The 19,145-nt window shown below is 39.1% G+C and overlaps 1 protein-coding gene across 1 annotated transcript in view; it reads left to right on the top strand.

Moving 5' to 3' along the window:
• The window catches only part of ap3b1a (adaptor related protein complex 3 subunit beta 1a), a 90,140-nt gene that overhangs the window by 20,987 nt on the left and 50,008 nt on the right, over positions 1–19,145 (top strand). Inside the window, exons 5-14 of the mRNA XM_062554609.1 lie at positions 503–663; positions 1,673–1,739; positions 2,004–2,186; positions 3,969–4,121; positions 4,860–4,957; positions 5,148–5,202; positions 5,302–5,373; positions 5,725–5,787; positions 15,639–15,771; positions 17,267–17,376. Of these exons, the coding sequence (XP_062410593.1) occupies positions 503–663; positions 1,673–1,739; positions 2,004–2,186; positions 3,969–4,121; positions 4,860–4,957; positions 5,148–5,202; positions 5,302–5,373; positions 5,725–5,787; positions 15,639–15,771; positions 17,267–17,376 (1,095 nt within the window). The remainder of the gene's footprint in view (positions 1–502; positions 664–1,672; positions 1,740–2,003; positions 2,187–3,968; positions 4,122–4,859; positions 4,958–5,147; positions 5,203–5,301; positions 5,374–5,724; positions 5,788–15,638; positions 15,772–17,266; positions 17,377–19,145) is intronic.

Here is a 19,145-nt window from a genome sequence, read left to right on the forward strand (position 1 = left end):
GACTCGGTACACAGATAGAGCGTTCTGATTGGACCGGCTGACCTGGTGCCGGACGCAGGGTTGGCCTTAACGGTGCAACGCTAGACCATCCCGCTAGGAAAAACATGTTTTGCCGCTAGGATGCGTCTAGATTTCTAGGCTAGTATAATGCACCTTCATGTCGTAAATTCAAGGGGCGAAGCCATTAAAACGAGCATATATAGGGGGGTGATATTTAAATCACGCTTGTTTCCAGCCGCCACATTTATCAACACACATTTATTCTTACGCTGGAATTTGAGTGATGCGAAAGTTTCAGGAATCACACGTGAGCCTCGTCATAAGATGATTTCTGCGCTCAGATCTGCGCTGGTTTCTACGTGCGGTTGATAAATGAGGGCCTTTGTGTGGATATCTTTTCTTTTTTCCTCTGCAAATATCTGCAAATATCAAAGAATGACCCAGAGAAAATGTGTTGTGTGTGTGTGTTTGATATCTATTTGTTGACTTTGTTTGTCATTAGGACTCCAACCAACTAATCAGAGCAAGTGCTTTGAGGGTGCTGTCCAGTGTCCGTGTGACCATCATTGTGCCAATCATGATGCTTGCTATAAAAGAGGCAGCCACTGACCTCTCTCCTTATGTCAGGAAGACAGCTGCCCATGCCATCCAGAAGCTTTACAGGTGCACATATTGCCATTTTAAAGATTGAAAGTGGCAATACACATCTCTTTTCATTTTAAGGCGATACGGGGCAGGTGAAAACATTGTTTTTTCATGCACCAGACAATTTTGAGATTTTGGGCTAGTTTGCTACCTTAGCATGTATTCTTTCACCCTACTACAACAATACAGTTCAATTTACACATTTAGGTGTTTATTTCTTTACATTTTGTCTACTCGCGCTTGTATTGAGGATTCCTAGCTGTCACAGACGTGAAAATTCTAGGTGTCGCCATGTTGGGAGTCAATTAAGCATATTGTAATTGAACTCCAAGGATAGCGTCCAAGCTTAGAGGTCTCGATTAACTTTAGCCCAAGTCTTCATGTCTTTATTTTTCAACCGATTTCTTTGTGATATGTCGTATACCCAATGTGGTGCGCAGGGTTTTTCTTTCAGAGTAGTGTCAAATCTAATTCAGCATTAAAAAAAGCGAAGCTGCAATTTTGTCTGAAGCCTGTCAAACAAAGTGTTTAATTAGTTAATGCCTAATTTGCATATTTAATCATTAAATTACAGAAAACTTCTATATTTTTTATTTTTTGTTAAGTTAAGCCCCACTTCTGCTCTTTCGTGTAGTAAATGTCTCATCTCGCTGCAGCTAATAATGGCGGAGCAAAGTAACACAGAAGAATGCGTGCGTCAAAAAACACATGCATTCTTCTCTGTTACATTGCTCCACCAGAAAAGGCTAGGTCGTGCTGAAAAAAACAATATGTAGCATGTGTGAATGGCACTTACAATGACCAGGATAAATGCTTCTAACTGAAGGTAGTGAAAATGTAATACAGCCTAGGGCTCATAGGGTTAATGTAAGTAACTAACTGGAGAAGTTTCATAGTGATGCCTGCTAATTAATTACCCTATTTACCTGCAGTGTCTCGCCTTAAGTAGTTGCATGTAGCGTGAATTGCATTACATTGCCCTCGACATATATTTTCGTTTGTTACAGTTTTCTCACTCACTCTTTAGTTTGGACCCTGACCAGAAGGAGCACCTGATTGATGTAATTGAGAAACTTCTGAGAGACAAAAGCACAGTAAGTATTACCAGTGTTTTCCATAAGATTATATTTTTGGTGGTAGCTGATCAAGGGGTGGACATTTGGATTGATGTTAGCTGGTGTGTGTGCATTGGAGGGTGCATCATCAAGCAGTAAGTCCCGAGAACCCTGGATAGTTTTGTTCTTAACTATGTCATCTTTTCACAGACAACAAAGCAGAGAAATCTCTTTTGAAGACTTCTGTCTAAGATACATACTTGATTTCTACTGTCTAATCCTTCTCTCTCTGCATATATGCAGCTTGTGGCGGGCAGTGTGGTGATGGCATTTGAGGAGGTGTGTCCAGACCGTATTGACCTGATTCACAAGAACTTCCGCAAGTTGTGCAACCTGCTGGTGGATGTGGAGGAATGGGGCCAGGTGGTCATAATCAACATGCTGACACGTTATGCGCGCACGCAGTTCACTAGCCCATGGAAAGGGGTAAGATGTCAGCAAAGTTAGGGGTAATTTGTCAATGCATAATCACCAAATACGATCCACATGTTTGTATTTGTATCATATCAGGTGATATTCTAAAGCCTTGGGTATGGTTTAAGTGAAATACAGTACCCTCCAGAATTATTGGCACCCTTGGTAAAAGTTGACTAAAAATAGGTCTAAAAAATAATCTTTAGGTGATTTATTGTACTCCCACAATGAAAACAATGAGGAAAAAATACACCCTGCAAGGGAAGCAAATTTTTTCTGAGAAAAAGGAAAATCTCATAAAGAAATAAATGTTTTTAATAAAAACACGTCACTTACAATTATTGGCACCCCTACTTGTAATACCTTCTTAAACCTCCCTTTGTCAATAAAACAGCATGTAATATTCTTCTCTGACACTCCATAAAGATTGAGAATACAAAGTAAGGGATTTAAGACCATTCATCTTTACAAAACCTCCCCAGATCGTCCAGATTGCTAGGTCCACACTTGTGCATTCTTCTCGTTGACTCATCCCACTGTTTTTCTATGGAGTTTAGATCAGGGGACTGCTATGGCAATGTCTGAAGCTTGATTTTGTGTTCAGTAAAGCATATTTGTTTTGATCTGTGCATTTGTTTTGGTTCATTGACCTGATGAATGATCCAATCATGACCAACTTTTAGGGCCTTGGCAGAGATTGTTTGATTTCCTTTGAAAATGTTCAGGTTTTTCTTGGTGTTCATGATGCCATGCACCTTAATTAGGTTCCCAAGGCCTTTGGGAATTAAAACAGCCCCACAATAGCACAGCCCCTCCACCATAATTCTGATTAGGCATGGGGTTCTTTTTAGTATAGTCATTCTTCTATGTACGCCAAAGACACCTTAAGTGTTTTTAGCAAAAGAGCATAATTTTGTGGTCAATAGACCACACTCCCAGACATGTCATGGTACCATTCAGTAACTCCTGCCATTTACATTGTTCATTAAATGACTCTACTGGCTTTAACCTGACATGCTGTCTAAATAATCTATTAGCAGTGAGGTCACTTTTGAAGATTTTTTGGGGGGACTTGGTGACCCCAAGATGACAGCTTTGTCTGTAACTCTCAACAGTGGTTCTTATGGATTTTTTTGCCTATCATACCATCCTCCATACTGTGCGTGGGAGCAAAATAGCCATGGGTCTTTGTCCAAGCATGTTTGCTCCATTCCCAGACGATTAGAACCTTTTAGTCATCATTTTAACTGGAAATATAGGCATTTTCAACAAAATACCTAGTTTCCATAGACATTCTCTTACTTACAAATGTCAACACAATTTCTTTTTTTTCAATTTAGTGTATTCTCTTGTCTCTCCAATGTTGAAAAATGACTAGAGGATTTAGCCTCTGAGTGACTTCATTTTCATACCATAGTGAAAAAGAACGTCATGAACTCTACTTCTGAAAGTTCACAGGCACTCTGATTTACTTTAAAACGTTGCATTTACATAGGAAAATGCTCCCGTTAAATGTTGTACATTTTTCCTCATTGTTTTCATTGTGGGAGTACAATAAATCACCTAAAGATTTTTTTTATACCTATTTTTAGTCAACTTTTACCAAGGGTGCCAATAATTCTGGAGGGTACTGTATGTATGGAAATGTGATTAGTTTATTGAACATGGTTTGAAGACTATTTTATTGTTACATGTTTTGTAAAGACACTTCTGAAAATGAAGATTATGGTTTTGTCTGGAGAAGGCAAATTGTTCCTTTTTGATGTGTATATTCCTTTTATGCTGTGTTAATAGGATGCACTATTCGAGGGGAGCATGACACAAGCATTTTATGACTCTGATGAAGAGAGGAAAGAGCACTCCAATTCTGAACCTTACATCATGGACCCAGACCACCGGCTACTCCTGAGGAGCACCAAACCACTCTTACAAAGCAGGAACACAGCGGTGAGTCAGATCATTTTTGTCAGATTTTTTGTCTATATATTTGACCAATGACTGATGCCTGTACCCATATCTAACTTATCCTTGCACTGCTGCTATAATTCTTGAATTACTATGTTATGTTTCTTACTTGTCCATATATCTATACTAGTACTGTTATTTTACTATGCTAACATTTCTTACTGTACATACTGTATTTATTGCTGGTCACTAGACTTTAACCTTGCACTGTTGGATTTATTTGCACTACCAACTTGACACACACCTCATACTGGATCACAGGACCAATCCTCATTACTCATGCACATCTTTATCTTTAGCATTTAGTATTTTACTGCTCTTTTAGTCATGTTGATTTGTTGATTTGCTTTGTATTATCCTGTTTACATTGTAGTGTATGTTGTGTGTGGTGTCTTAAGCTGCTGGGACCTTGAATTTCCCCTTGGGGATCAATAAAGTATTTATCTATCTATCTGATTCTACGTTTACAAAACTGAACTGAAAAAAGAGACGTTATGTTTTGTTAAGTTTGCTGCCAATGAACAGCATAATGTATTATTGATGTGCTGTTTCAACACAAACAAATAATATGTTGATATACAGACATGTCTACTGTATGTTTAAAGTGCTCAGTGAAATTTTCCATCTAACATTATATGTTACGTTATCTGTTATTCCTGTTATTTTTTTTTTTTAAATCTTGCCCTGTTTTATATTTTGCCTTTTTCCCTTTTCTCTAAGGTGGTGATGTCTGTTGCCCAGCTCTACTGGCATCTGGCCCCTAAACATGAAGTGAGCATTGTTACCAAGTCACTGGTGCGATTGCTGAGGAGCCACCGGTAATCCATATCCCTTGCTATCTCCTTCGCATAGCCTCCTGTACTGTTGCACCCAGCACCATGAAAATAACACCACCTTTTTTTTTATTCAAGATGCCGGTTTTTGTTTTTGTCATTTACCAATTTTGTAGTTCACACAAGTACTAATGCCAAAACACATATCTGATGTGTCCTCCTTCTTTTCAAACAGGGAAGTTCAGTACATTGTGTTGCAGAACATTGCCACTATGTCAATCCAGAAGAAGGTAAAGTAAAAGTACTTTACAAGTCAGATAAATGTCTATTTTGATATGTGATAAGTGATGGATATGTCATGTTTCCTGCATGCATCCTTTTATCCACAGAGTATGTTTGAGCCGTACATGAAGAGTTTCTATGTCCGTTCTACAGATGCCACACATATAAAGATACTGAAGGTACATGAATTCCTTGACTTCATTGTACTTTCTTAACAGCTGCACAAGATGGATAGTGGTTAAATGAGCAATAGAGCTATTATAATTGCATTACAGGAACAGTGCTATGGACAGGTGTACTGCACTTAACACCCCCCCCACACACATACACACTCAAACACACACACCATTACACCCCCCAACTCCACCTCACTCACACACAATTACGCCATACCCCTCAAACACACACCATACCCCCACCCCATGAGCTTTAACATTGGTGAGTTGTATGGCAATGTGTAAGTTATGTACTGAGTGCTATTCTGATAAAACTTTGTTTTAACCATGACTTAATTTCTTCCATTTTGTTAGTTGGAGATTTTAACCAACTTGGCCAATGAGGCAAACATTTCAACAATCCTCAGGGAATTCCAGGTATCTCCTAATGTCTTTACATGAGCCTGTACCAAACGGTTGAGATGACTGTTAAAGGGATATTGTGTAAGATTGAGAACATTTCATTGTGAAATTCTCCCATCTAGCGGTTAGGGATTATGTCGCAGCCTGTCGAAACTACTGAAGCCATCGCACAACAAAAACATATTGCCCCATTCACACCAAAGATCTGCGAGACGAAACTGTTGCGGAGGTGTGAATTAAATACAGTTTACTGTCTATGATTAAACGTTGCATATCGTTGCCAGCATTTGCAAGCCATTGCAAAGCATTCATTAGGTAGTTTTAGAAAAGCTCATCTCGTCGCGAATCTACCAAGACAATGGCCCTAGTTCCAGTCTCCTAGTCAAAACAGAACTTTTCTTGTGTGATGACGATAAAACTCACTTTCGGACACGCAATACATTATTTCACTTTGCCTGTTAACCGAGCTAGCTAGCACAGTAGGCCTACATAGAAAGTTAATGGCAAGGGCTAGTAAGGTTTGCTTGCTAGGTAGCTAAGGACTGTGGTTAAACTTGTATGTTCTAACCTGAAATAACATAAAATAGAAACTTCTCTATTGTCATTGCTTGTGTGGGATCCCAATAAAACACACTTTCGGACCAGGCTTGTGCACAATTCTGAATTTTAGAATTTGCCTCCATTCAATTCATGAGTTGGAATTTGAATTGAATTGGCCCCACCCCACAGGAAGTTGAAGTTGAATTGGAATTGGAATGACAGGAAGTGGAATTCAATTCATGGCAATTCAAAACAAATTCACATGTCACATAAAAGGAAGAATGTGTTGAATCTCACATACATTCAGTTCAGGGAAAATTACATTGGAAATGTAATTGATTACTGTTTTCAATTATAAATTGTGTGTTTGTTGAGATCATATCTGACATTTTGTGAAACTTAATTGTTAAACACTGCAAAAAAGGGTGTCTAAAAACAAGATAAAAACACTAAATCTGAGGTAAAAGTACTCAAAACAAGTGAAATTTTCTGTCCATGCAGCAAGATAATTCACAAAATCTTGTCAAGTGAAATTAAGATAAATAAAAAAAAATCTAGCAATAAGCATGTCTACAGAGGTATTTGGAAACTTAACATAAGCTGAAATTGCTGTTTTTAAGATTACTTATAAATATAATTTTTACATCCCCAAAATAAGTAAAATGTACTTAATATAAGCATAAAATGCTGGTTGTAAAATGAGGTTACTTAAATTTAAACAGCCTTAGATTATATTCCTTTTTTTTTTGGAAGAATATTTTCTGGACTTTTTGCCTTTATTCAGATAGGACAATGAAGATAGACAGGAAGCGGGTAGGTGAGTGAAAGAGTTGGGGAGAGATTCGGATATGACCGCAGGTGAGATTCGAACCGGGTCCCCGTGGGTAGTTGGACGAGTACAAGGTACTAATGCTGTAACCTGTTGCGCCACAGTACCGAAGCTTGTGACAAATCTAGATTACGTATATTTAAACTTGTTACATAAGTTGTTATAAGCATAAACTGCTGTTTTAAGATGATATCTTAAATGTCATCTTAAATTAAGTCAAATTTTCTTGTCACTTAATCTTAAAACAAGCTTTATTTTGATGAGAATTTGAGGGAGAGATGTAAATTTTAAAACTGTTAAAATTTTAACAGTATTTACCTAATTTTAAGATTTCATGCCTATTTGAGACAAAAAAAGATTGCTTGATTTAAGATAGTGTAAAGTTGAACACTTACGTAAAGTAAGAAATTCACGCTTCAAACAATATAAATGATCTAACACTTCTAATCTATTTTTTTTATCTTGATAAGAATCAAATAATTTGCAGCGTACCCTTATATTATGTATATGAATTGATTTGAATTTCATTGAATTTCAATTCTACTTCCCTTAATTCAAATTCGAATTGTAATTCTGCATCCTGTTTTTGACCTCAATTCAAATTCAATTCAAACTCAAGAATTGAATTGGAATTTAGGAGTCATTCTCAATTCAATTCTGAATTTTGCACAAGCCTGTTTCGGACACAATAAACCATTTCATTTAGCCTGTTAAACGAGCTAGCTAGCTATTAGCTAATGTAACCGAGCTTTAGCACTTGTTCATATATTGTAATAATTCGCCAGCCAAGACTTATTGAGGAGAACAGTTTACTTCACAATCTCATCACATCACCCTTAACAGCAATAGCGCTCTCTACCGCGAGAACAGGAATATATCTTTTCTCTACGGAAAGCCCCGAGGGGATATAATACATTCACTACAGTATAATACCATTCTGTTACAGTAGGTTAGTTTATCAACTGTCTGTGGGTCTAGAAAGCCTTTTACGTGGCTATGTAAACTAAACTAAAGGGCATTGCTGAGACAGTGACAGATCTCGATCAAGGTTATTTTATTTGTTTAGTTGGAAAATACAATTTCAGTGTTAGAATGTTAGATAGCCAGGTGGCTTGTAGAAAACGGGTTCATAACTTACATCGCGGAATGTAGGAAATGGATAGATCCGAGATATGGTCTCTGCATTCAGAAGTCAAAGACGGAGCTGTAGTATTTCGCATATGTCCGTAGCGCCCATCCGTATTTCAACATGGCGCACGCAAATGCAGGGTCGGGTCTGAGCTATGAATATTCAAATGAGGACTTCTGAGCCAATAGGAATGCTTCGAATTGGTGGTAGTGGTAATTACACATGAATGCGGCCACATTTATGAATGGGAAATGTTGATTTTGGTAACAAACCATTGGAAATTTGACACAATGTCTCTTTAAGGGTGGCAGAATTTAGCATTGGATTATCCTACTTGACTACATTAAGCACTGTATCTCAATAATACCTTTAGGCACATGCTTCAAATTTAGTACTAATGTTTACTTGGACTTGAAGTAGGACTGACGTGATTTTGAAGGTCAAAACTCAAGGTCATTGTATGTAAACATACGTCCAATGCTTGTGAATGAGATACCTCAAGACGGCTCAAGGTGCATACTTTACATTTAGTATGAATGTTTATGTAGACTCAACAATGATCTGATAAGATTTTAGTGGTATAAGTCAAGGTTTAAGGTCACTGTAACCATGAAAGGCCCATTTTGCGAATGCTATATCTCAACTAGAATGCATTTCCCGGTGGGAAAGTGCGAAGTGTGCTTGCTCCGACGCGCCGCGAGAGCGCCCCGGCAGGATACGCGACAGCTCGCCCTCAGGTCAAAGCGCCAAAGTTTGGCCAAGACGCGAAGCTGCTTCGAGTTTGGCGACGTTGCCCTCGATTGCCGAATTCTTACACTGACCTGACGAGTTGCCTAGGTTTATCAGTGGTATGTCCCAGAGCACCTCCAATGTAAAAATGTAGATGTCATCCCAAAGACGTAAAGAGATATGAGCCAAAATGCATTTTTGCTAATTGCGGCGCCCCCTAGTGGCCAAATTACAACACATTTACTGAGGCTACTTTGGATGGTGTCCAAAATCATCCCGCCAAATATGGTCTCGATACCTCACAGCGTTTCCGAGATTTGACCTCACTTCCTGTTTGGACGCTTCACCATCGAATTTGATTGGCTGTCACGGGCGAACGCTTTGATGTATGAAAATGACATGTACACCTCTAAGGTCTGTAGACCTTGTGTTGAATTAAGTATGAGTTGTTCACGTGTAGCTAGCATGAAACACGTAACCACTGAAGGAAGGAGGGAGCCTAAGGAACTAGGCTAGCCTGACGACGTCATACTCAATTCTTATCAGAATATGAGTCTGAAACTGCTCCATTCAGCTGCGATTATGGGGCGTGATTCAACCGATACAGTGCGGGGGGGATAGCTCTGCACTCATTGGATAGACCAAACCAAACAGAACAAGTTATTGGCTGTCAGTATCTGCGAAATCTAAGACAGAAATATGTAGCAGGGTAGGCTATGGAAAACATCCTCCTTCGTTTTTAAAAATAATTCCTTCAAACTGTATGCAATGAACAGCTGGGGAAGTGTGTCGTTAACCCAACGAGCAAACAGACATTTTTAAACAAACGGGAACAACATCACCCAAACATGCTGTTTTAACTGGGTGAAAGTGAAACTGAAGTTTTCCCACACATCCTCGTTGGTCTAAGTGTTCAGAAATAGTTGTGCGAATCCGTGATAAAACCTCCGTTTCAATAGCTAAGATAAACGAAAGGCCAAACTGCATGAACAAATTATGCATTCATAGCCATAGCGTTTCTGTTGCAATCAAAATCAACCTAAGCGAACATGGTCTCACTACCAACTCGTTGAACGAGGACGCATGCAGCCGTGAACGTCACTGCTGTTCATATGTCAATCATCACGTAAAGCCCGCCCTGTGAAATGTGATTGGTCCGAGCCGAAGTGTATCTCGAATAGTAGCAGCTGAACGGAGCAGTGCCAGACCGAAGTTCCCTGCCGAAAAAGAATGGAGGCGGGGCTAAACTTCGGTCTGGCATCCAGGCTAGAACTAGGCATGTTTCTAGAACAAATACGAGTAATGTTAGGAGTATAGCTATCCTGTTATGCGGGAACATCCGCAGTTTACTCACTGTTAAATAAGTTGCAATGTGTTATAGCCTCAAATGGATGGTAAAATAAACAGGACGACTCACCTGTTCAAATGATGTAATAGGATAAAATTTGGTTTTGATAAGTCAAAGCAACCAGGCTGTTACTGGTTAACGTTTCTGAATATGAAATCGATTTTGGATTGGTTGCATGTGATAAAAGCTATGCCATTTCCTGTCCAGACAGCATTCATATTCAGAAATACTGTACACCGGCAACAAAGACACACACACACACACACACACACACACACACACACACACACACACAAACAACTCTTTCAAACAGAAACGTCAGTCCGTTACATCTGCCTCTTGTCCACAAACTGCATGTCGCTGAGTTGACTAGCAACGAAGACTTTCACATAAACACACACACACACACACACACACACACACACACACACACACACACTTACACACACACAGACACACCACCCCTTCAAACACAAATATCTGTCTGTTACGTCTGCCTCTTGTCCACAAACTGCATGTTGCACAGTTCACCCACATCTACCCACAATTCTTTGATTTATAAATAACCCCAGCATTAAAAAACTGCAATGTGTCAAATCTTATTATACAACAATTGGGTTCTATGAAGCTGTTTCTTTGTTTCTGATTGGCCGAGAGACGTTCCATGAGTTGAAATATCCCACGATAATCCACTCTGACTTTTCACAGCTAATAATAAATCACTCCGCGATACAATGTCAAATTGTCAAGTGTAAAACGAACTGTCACATTGCATCCAAGCTGAAATACAGATACTCAGAACATAGAATATGACGGAGGTGGATATTAGCTAGTTGGATGGCATGTAGGCTAAGTAAAATAGTGATGTTTCAAAGCTAAAAGCATGTCCTAACCAGACGCAATGCGAGCTAACGTTTATTAGGCTATATTCTGCATTGCTTGACAACGGGAGAGATAGAACTAACGACTGGCTTTTGGCCATAGCAACGTGCTTTTAGAACTAACGACTGGCCTTTGGCCATAGCAACCATCCATTTAGAACTAGTAACGGCAGTTTGTCCTGCAAGTAATAGAACTTTGTGGCGGAGAGAAGTTAGTTCTACAAACAAGACAGTTTTAGCGATTTACATTATAATGGGAAATTAGCGCAAAAAACAAGTGGTAGAATTGTTGTATAAAAGCAATATAGCACTTGTGATCGTGGGTTGTTGCTGGATATTCCCACGGATGTAGTTGCCTGCGCCACTCGGCCTCGGGCCTCGAGGCTACGGCCGAACAACACCCGTGGGAATATCTAGCAACAACCCACTCCCACTCGTGCTATATTGCTTAAATATGTATACTGTATGTATATACTGTATGGGCAATTCCATGCAAAACTGTCAAGTCCATAACCCCACACAGCATCATACTATGATGTGGATGATGATTTCTTAAAAGTTTACCATTTCGCTCGCGCAAAAAAAATAAATAATCGTTCCTACATCGTTTTTTTCATCGTTCCTACAAACATTTATCAGAACCAACATTTCTAGATGATGTTGGGAATGGGGTAGGCCTACTATTACTAAAATAAATGCATAAGGTAGCCTATGCCTGTTTTTTACATCCCGACTATTTAATGTAGGTTTTAGGCTAAGCCTACACAGTAAGAGCAACAAGTTGGCCAGAATTATATGAAATAAGGGCATAAAGGGCATGAATAAGACAATTCCTTAGGAGGGGTCGGGAATGCCTGGGTTGAGTTTGAGATGCATAGGCCTATAGCCTACACATGGATCATCACTATTTGTTTTGTGTTTTTATCCAACTTTGATAACATGCATATAAATATGGAGATTACTTTCTTTTCGCCTTTTCATTGTTATTAGCCTATGCCAATCAACTGAGTTGAATGCTGTGCATGTTGTCTCTACATAGGCTACACATATTGCTGTGCATGTTGTCTACACAGCCTAGTAGCCTACACTGTTGGCTAATCTAATTAGGCTACACACTTTGCGATAAGGTGACATTTCTGATTCTGACACAACCATCATACAAAATAAAACGAACTCAGCCAAAAGCCTGTTGCAAAAGCCAAGTTCAGCGGCCACAACGTTTTGAAACTTTTCCCCCGGTTCCCATTCGGCTTATGTGACATTTGCAACGTTTAATCATCTTTAACATCGTTCATAGACCTTTACTGACCTCAATCACGCAGACCACCGCAGCATCAGTCTCTCTCTCTCCTGCTCCTCACTAACTTCTTGAAACATCTTTGTATCATCTAGCCAATGAATTGAAAGACAGTCTAAATGTTCCCATGCCAAAAACTAATGCTATACAATGCCATTTAGTTTTCACCATGTCTATGGTTTTCACTCGCAATAAGAAGCTGTTCGCCTGAGTTTGGTTGTTCGATGTTGGCATTTTCCATAACGTTCCATTTAGCTGCCAAAAGCAAATGAAATAGACAAATAGCTTACAATATCGCCAGGCTGCAATATCACCTTTCCTTCCCCATAGCTAAATGTAGGCAACGTTAAGCAATTAACAATTAGCCTACTAATATCAACTAACAATCTCACTATGTCGTTCACTGCGAATTGTGTCCTCTCTTCCGCCCACAGCACGGGAACGTTGACTACGCTCGCCTGCCTACCGCGCTAGCCAGAGCGCTAAGGCTCTGAGGCATGGGAATCATAACGATACTTTCATTCAATAAACAGACTTGTAGGCTATTTATAGTTTGACTCGCTTTGTTGTCATGTTAAATTAATATCTAAATAATCACGCTGACGGTGTCAATGACAATCAATCAGGAGGAGTAGTTATTGAAAATAATCACGCTTTAGACATGACCAGCCTACTTCAACTTGATGGCACATAGACCATAGCTAGCAATAATTGCAAATATTTTTTAGATCTTCTGACTAAGTTTACTGTACTTATTCAAACGACATCAGCACCACTGTCACTGGATATAAAGCAAACGTTGACTTTCACTCGGTGCTTCACTGACTGTAAAAAAGTGTCATAATATTATCTATCTATGCACTGCCTGATGCTTGACAGCAATTGCTAGCTCGATGAGTTGCGAAACGACATCAGCAAAACGTACCACTCGGTCCGTATTAAATTTACAGTTAACAACATTGGCTTCCCAGGCATGCATTTAATTACCTTTCACTGCCTTCACGTCTGCCAGGCTCCAAACTGTCTTCATAACAGCAGTTGCAATTCAGTATTAAAACAGCCTTGGTAAAGTTAAAACCAACTATTTGAACTGCAGTTAGTTTAGCCTACCCTCATAACTAGACCTCTCAAATTCCGAAATTTGAAGTCTAAATATACACACTTTATGTTGAAAGTGTAACTGCGATTACATTCTAATTAAAATCCTCCTTGCCTCAAGCACACTGCAGACAGGGCGACCGCTCTACTTCCGGTATTTCGCCGACGTTGGGAGTGAAGTTCACCCAGAATGCTCAGGTCAATACAAATCATCCAAAACACACCGTCAGTATGAAACATCGTGTAATTGTCTAGTATATATACCAAATGAACACCCACAACATTTAACAGCGTGTAAGTCCGTACTTGTCCTTAGGGGCCATGGCATTGCTTAGATCTAACAAGTCTCAGGATGAGACACTCAGTAGGACTATCCACATTGTACCGTTGCGGACCATCTCCGACATCCAATGATAAATTGTAAGCTGTGAGGCTACTATCATACGCTAGGGAATGTATGCCAGGACATGGCAGAACTCCATAGTGCTGTGAGAATTGCACCAATATATTTTACAAGAATGGCCTTGATTTGATTTTTTTTTTTAAATATCAACATTGTATCTTAAATCACTCTGAAATGTCATTTCTGCATGACCTAAGCAATTTAAGATGAGCTATTCCGAATAATAGCATACATTCACAAACACACACGTTTTTGCTAATTATAGAGCCATCGACAGACCAAATAACACCAAATTTATTGAGGGTGCTTTGGATGGGGTCTCAAGTCATCCCACCAAATATGGCTTTCATACGTCACAGCATTGCCAAGATAGGCACACTTCCTGTTTGGTGGCTTCGCTCGCTGAATTTAATTGGTCGTCACAGGCGAACGCTTGGACGTATGAAGGCGAAATCAAGGCATTTGATCCGCCTTGGTCTGTAGATCACGCGTGCCAAGTTTCATGACGATCGGATGAACTATGCGGCCAAAGTCGCTTTACTTTGATTTTGGACAAAATTCAAAATGGTGGAAAATCCATCATGGCGGAAAATTACGTCACATGGTGCGTTGGAATCGGCTGAGTCAGAGGATTCCAACGGTATAAGTTTTATCAAAATCGGCCATACGGATCAAACGTTACGGGCATTAACGTGTTTTCCAACTTTGACCAGTTGGTGGCGCTAGGGCGTGAGAGCGGAGAGCATGAAACCTGGTGGTGTCAATCAGGGTAGTCTCTTCTATCAGCGTACCAAATTTCATGACTTTATGTCTTACGGTTTGGGCTACAGGTGGAAAAATGTGTGGGCATCAGCGCTCAAAAATCACTTTTCCATTCATTCCTATGGGAAAAAATCGACCGGAAAAACTGGAATAACGGGAGAACGACAAGGCGTATCAAAAAGCTGTATACAAGCCACCATCCTCGCATCAGGACCGACGCGTGAGAGGTGGAACGGCGTCTCTAGCTCTAAATCCCTAGGACAAGATAGGGAGACAAAAGTTTGACTTAAGATAAATAAGTAGTATATGAAACGCACGGAGAACAATAGTGTGCTTTTGCAAGCACACTAATAATGGATATACTGTATGAAATGTGTGTGTTTGTATGCACTAATCTTTTAGAATTGCACTTAGTTGCTTAAATTAGCATTTTCTGGACATTAGACAGACAACTATGGAGGTTAATCTCAAATCTCTATCATCTAAATGTTTAAAATGACAGTTCATTCACGCAGTAGTGACCCTTTACAGCCGATTGGTTGAGCATGTTTTCAAAAAGGTATTAGACCTTCAAAATATGTATATTTGTCTATGGAAATGAATATGTGTGCTCTATTACCTCTTTTCAATAACAATGTGCAAGAAAATTATGCTGTACTTTGAAAACATTACTGAATTCATGCATGAACGCTTACTGTACGTCTTTCAACCATGCATACTGAAATGATGTGGCCTAAGAAATGGTAAGGCTACCTGCCATTTTTTGGGCCATTAGGGCAGTTGATTTGCTTTATTGACATCATCAACAAAAAGGAGTAGCTTCACTACATCACCTGCACTTTTTTTTCAGACATATGTGAAGAGTCAGGATAAAGTGTTTGCTGCAGCTACTGTTCAGGCGATTGGTCGCTGTGCCACCAACATCATGGAGGTGACAGATACCTGTCTCAATGGCTTGGTGCTACTCTTGTCCAATAGAGATGGTGAGGGACTTAAAATATGTCTTAATATTTTTGCTTCAGTGGTCTAGATGTGACACTAAGTTAAATTTCTAATGACTGTATTGCTTGATTTTTATATGAACAGTGTAGTTCAATCTAGTGTAGTTCAGTCAAGCTAAATGGTTGTTATCGTGTAAACACATTTACATTTTTGCTCATGTCTCGGGAACCGTATTGATTTTTAAAAATATATTTCTGTCCTCGTTCCTTGAGAGCTTCCGCATCAGTTTCCCACTGCCTAGTATCTGTTCAACTCACCCTGACTACTTGCTTTTTTTGGTTTTCTATTAGCAGTAATTGGTAACTGGCACAATTTTTGGTATCACCTTCGTTGAGGTTTCAAGCAAGCTGAGGCGATGCCAAAAATGTACGTGAAAGTATTGCAGATTGGTTGTGTGTTTTGAACAAGCCGATCGTTTTTAAAAGTACCTCAGTGCTAACAAGCAGTTAGTGTAATTTTCACAACTAGACTGCATTACATTATTATTCGTAACAGGTGTGTTCGTTAATTCGAAAAGATGAGTATTCTATCTCCTTTATTAATGAACACTTTCTCATGGATTTAAATTGGCATTTAGCACAAACAGCCACATACCAGGAATCAGAAAGAAACTCCCTTTGATTTCTTCTATTTTTAAGATTGTTATTACTGTGTGTCCCGCATCAATGACGCCATGGTAATTTCATTTCCTTCTGTGTCGCTATTGCTCCCAGCTCCATTAAAGAGGGTACTTTTTTGCTGTGAAATAAGAACACCTTGCCCCATTTTAGTTACTGTTATTTGACTAGAACAAAAATGAGAGCTGTCAGTCTGTTAAAATTACATCCCAAGGGAGTCTTTAATTTTTTATTTGTTTTGATTTGATTTGATTTCTGATTTTGTTTAGAATCTGTCAAAGGAAGATAACCATAGCGATCATGCTTATACCGATCGAACGCACCTTTTTTTCCCCTGAGAAACCATGATTTATGTCTTTGGTAGCCTGGACAGGGGTTTCATGGCAAAATATATGTTTCAGCATGAGCAGGGCATCAGGGGATACCTTTGCCCTCTTTTTCCAGCTGGATGTCATCAGCACTTCCATAGCCTGCTCTGTGCTTTCAGCTTTGCACATGTGAAAGCCCTCCAGTGCTTTTGCTCTGTCTCTGGTCTGTAACGAAGAATATATGAGATCTTGGGTCTGATGATCTAATTTCCCTATGGGGATTAATAGTCATCTAGCTTTCTATCTGTTTCTATCTATCTATCTATCGCCTCTATCTATCGCCAAATGACTAAGTAGTATAAAACTATACCAATTTGCTGTATAAACATAACATTTTAGGCAAGGTCTGTTTAATAACATACAGTACCACACAATTTCATTTTGCTTGATTAATGAACAAGGATGGGATAGTGTGGTTTCAACAGTCTAGTCTATTGATTGTTGAATAGATAATAATGAAATCATACACCAATGTGTTTGTCCTCCTGCAGAAACAGTGGTGGCAGAGAGTGTGGTGGTGATTAAGAAGCTTTTACAGACACAGCCCACACAACACAGTGATATCATCAAACATATGGCCAAACTATTTGACAACATTACGGTAAGATAACATCTCTACATATTTGATTAGTTGATTGATTGTGATCACTAAAAACAAATGATAATATATGATATGATATATGTTTTGACTACAGTAATTATTGTTATTATGTTTATGTTATTGTACTTAAAAATCATTTTGTGCCAGTCTTCATACTCATAAAGCTGCTGAGGATCTTGATGTAAATCTGCTACACAACAGTGTTTCCCCTAGGATGTCTTTGAAGGTGCAGGACCACGTCTCAGGGACCCCGACCCCAAAAGGAGGGTACGGGGTATTTGAGTTGAAAATTTACAAAGAACACCCTAAAATAGTGACAGTACCAAATAAATGAATAAACCTAGTCTTAAAATACCTGTAACAAGCATAACCTGCAGAGCTAGGAAGTTTACAAGACAGTGAGGGAGACTAAACCAACCAACCAACATCCCCGACCCCAGAGTGACCCCTGACCCCAACCCCCTGAACATATAAATCTCACACCATACTGTAGCCTATACAAGAACACATTTTATTGAAGTTAAATATAATTTAGAGGAATAGCTAAAAATAGTAATGGCAAAGCTTGCAGGATGGCTCAGAGCATTTTATTTTTCTGGGTTTTTTGAAAAACAAGTTAGAGGAATGGCTGTTATCGCACAGTCCAGTCGAAGTAAATAACAGTTGAAGTAAATAACTTTTACAAATAACGAATCCCGATTGACACTCCACTGCTTGCTGGGGCTTTTGCTAAAGGCAAATGCGTGAAATAGAAGCATTACAGTGAAAGACGTAGGCTATCTATAGCTTCTGATAACGATAACGAAATAGATTGTTTACACGCTGGAGACGCATTTGGCGCTTCAGTGCTGTAGCCTCGCAAGAGCTAGAATGTCCTAGTCGTAACAATAAAAACTAGAGAAAGCAATTCCAGGGAATTATGAGTGCATGAAAATTGAGACAAAGATAGAGGTGAAGTAGAGAAAAGGTTGAAGGGACTCATAGTGGATTACAATTAACAGTATGAATGAGCAAAAAGTTAAACAGTTGAGTAGTTCAAATAGTTGAGCTATTTAATAGAGAATTATTGTGTGAGGACTTTTATTTTGAAACAGTTGTGGGCGGAGGAAACTGTTGGTGGGATACATAGCTGATGACAACTGTAATTCGGAATGGCTAAAGAGTTAAATAGTTGCATAGTTTAAATAGTTACATTATTAAATACGGAATTATGACACTGATGACTTATTTTGAAACAGTTGTGGGCAGAGGAAATAGTTGGTGGGAGTCATAGTTGAAGACAACTGGCAGTTAAAATGGCTGAACAGTTGATTTAATTGAGCAGTTTAAAGAGACCCTATGCAACTTTTTCATAGTCATAAAATCGCTTAGAAATCGTTGTTTTGCTTGACTGACCAGTTTTATCGAAAGCAGTCACATTTCCTCCCGCCCCTAGTGTCCCTATCCGCTATTACAACCTTGCAACTTTCTGATGAACGATCGTGTGCTGTTTACATCTGGAAGTCAGAGACGCGTAGGAACAAGAAGAACCACGCTTGCAATTTATATATTTATGTATAGCCTATATATATATAAATACATGTATACATGCTAAAGCTGTCGGGGAAGCTCTGCAGAGAAATATGCAAGCATAAAATGAGCGAAAACGAAAAACGAAACCGAAACCAGAGATGAAATCGCCAATCTTGCATTGTTCCTCTTTAAATGTTTAATTCTTTAATTGTGAATAATTGTAGTAAGGACTTTCATAAAGAAACAGTTTCATGCAG

This window comes from Sardina pilchardus, chromosome 14 (assembly GCF_963854185.1).
Source record: "Sardina pilchardus chromosome 14, fSarPil1.1, whole genome shotgun sequence".
NCBI classification, from domain to species: domain Eukaryota; kingdom Metazoa; phylum Chordata; class Actinopteri; order Clupeiformes; family Clupeidae; genus Sardina; species Sardina pilchardus.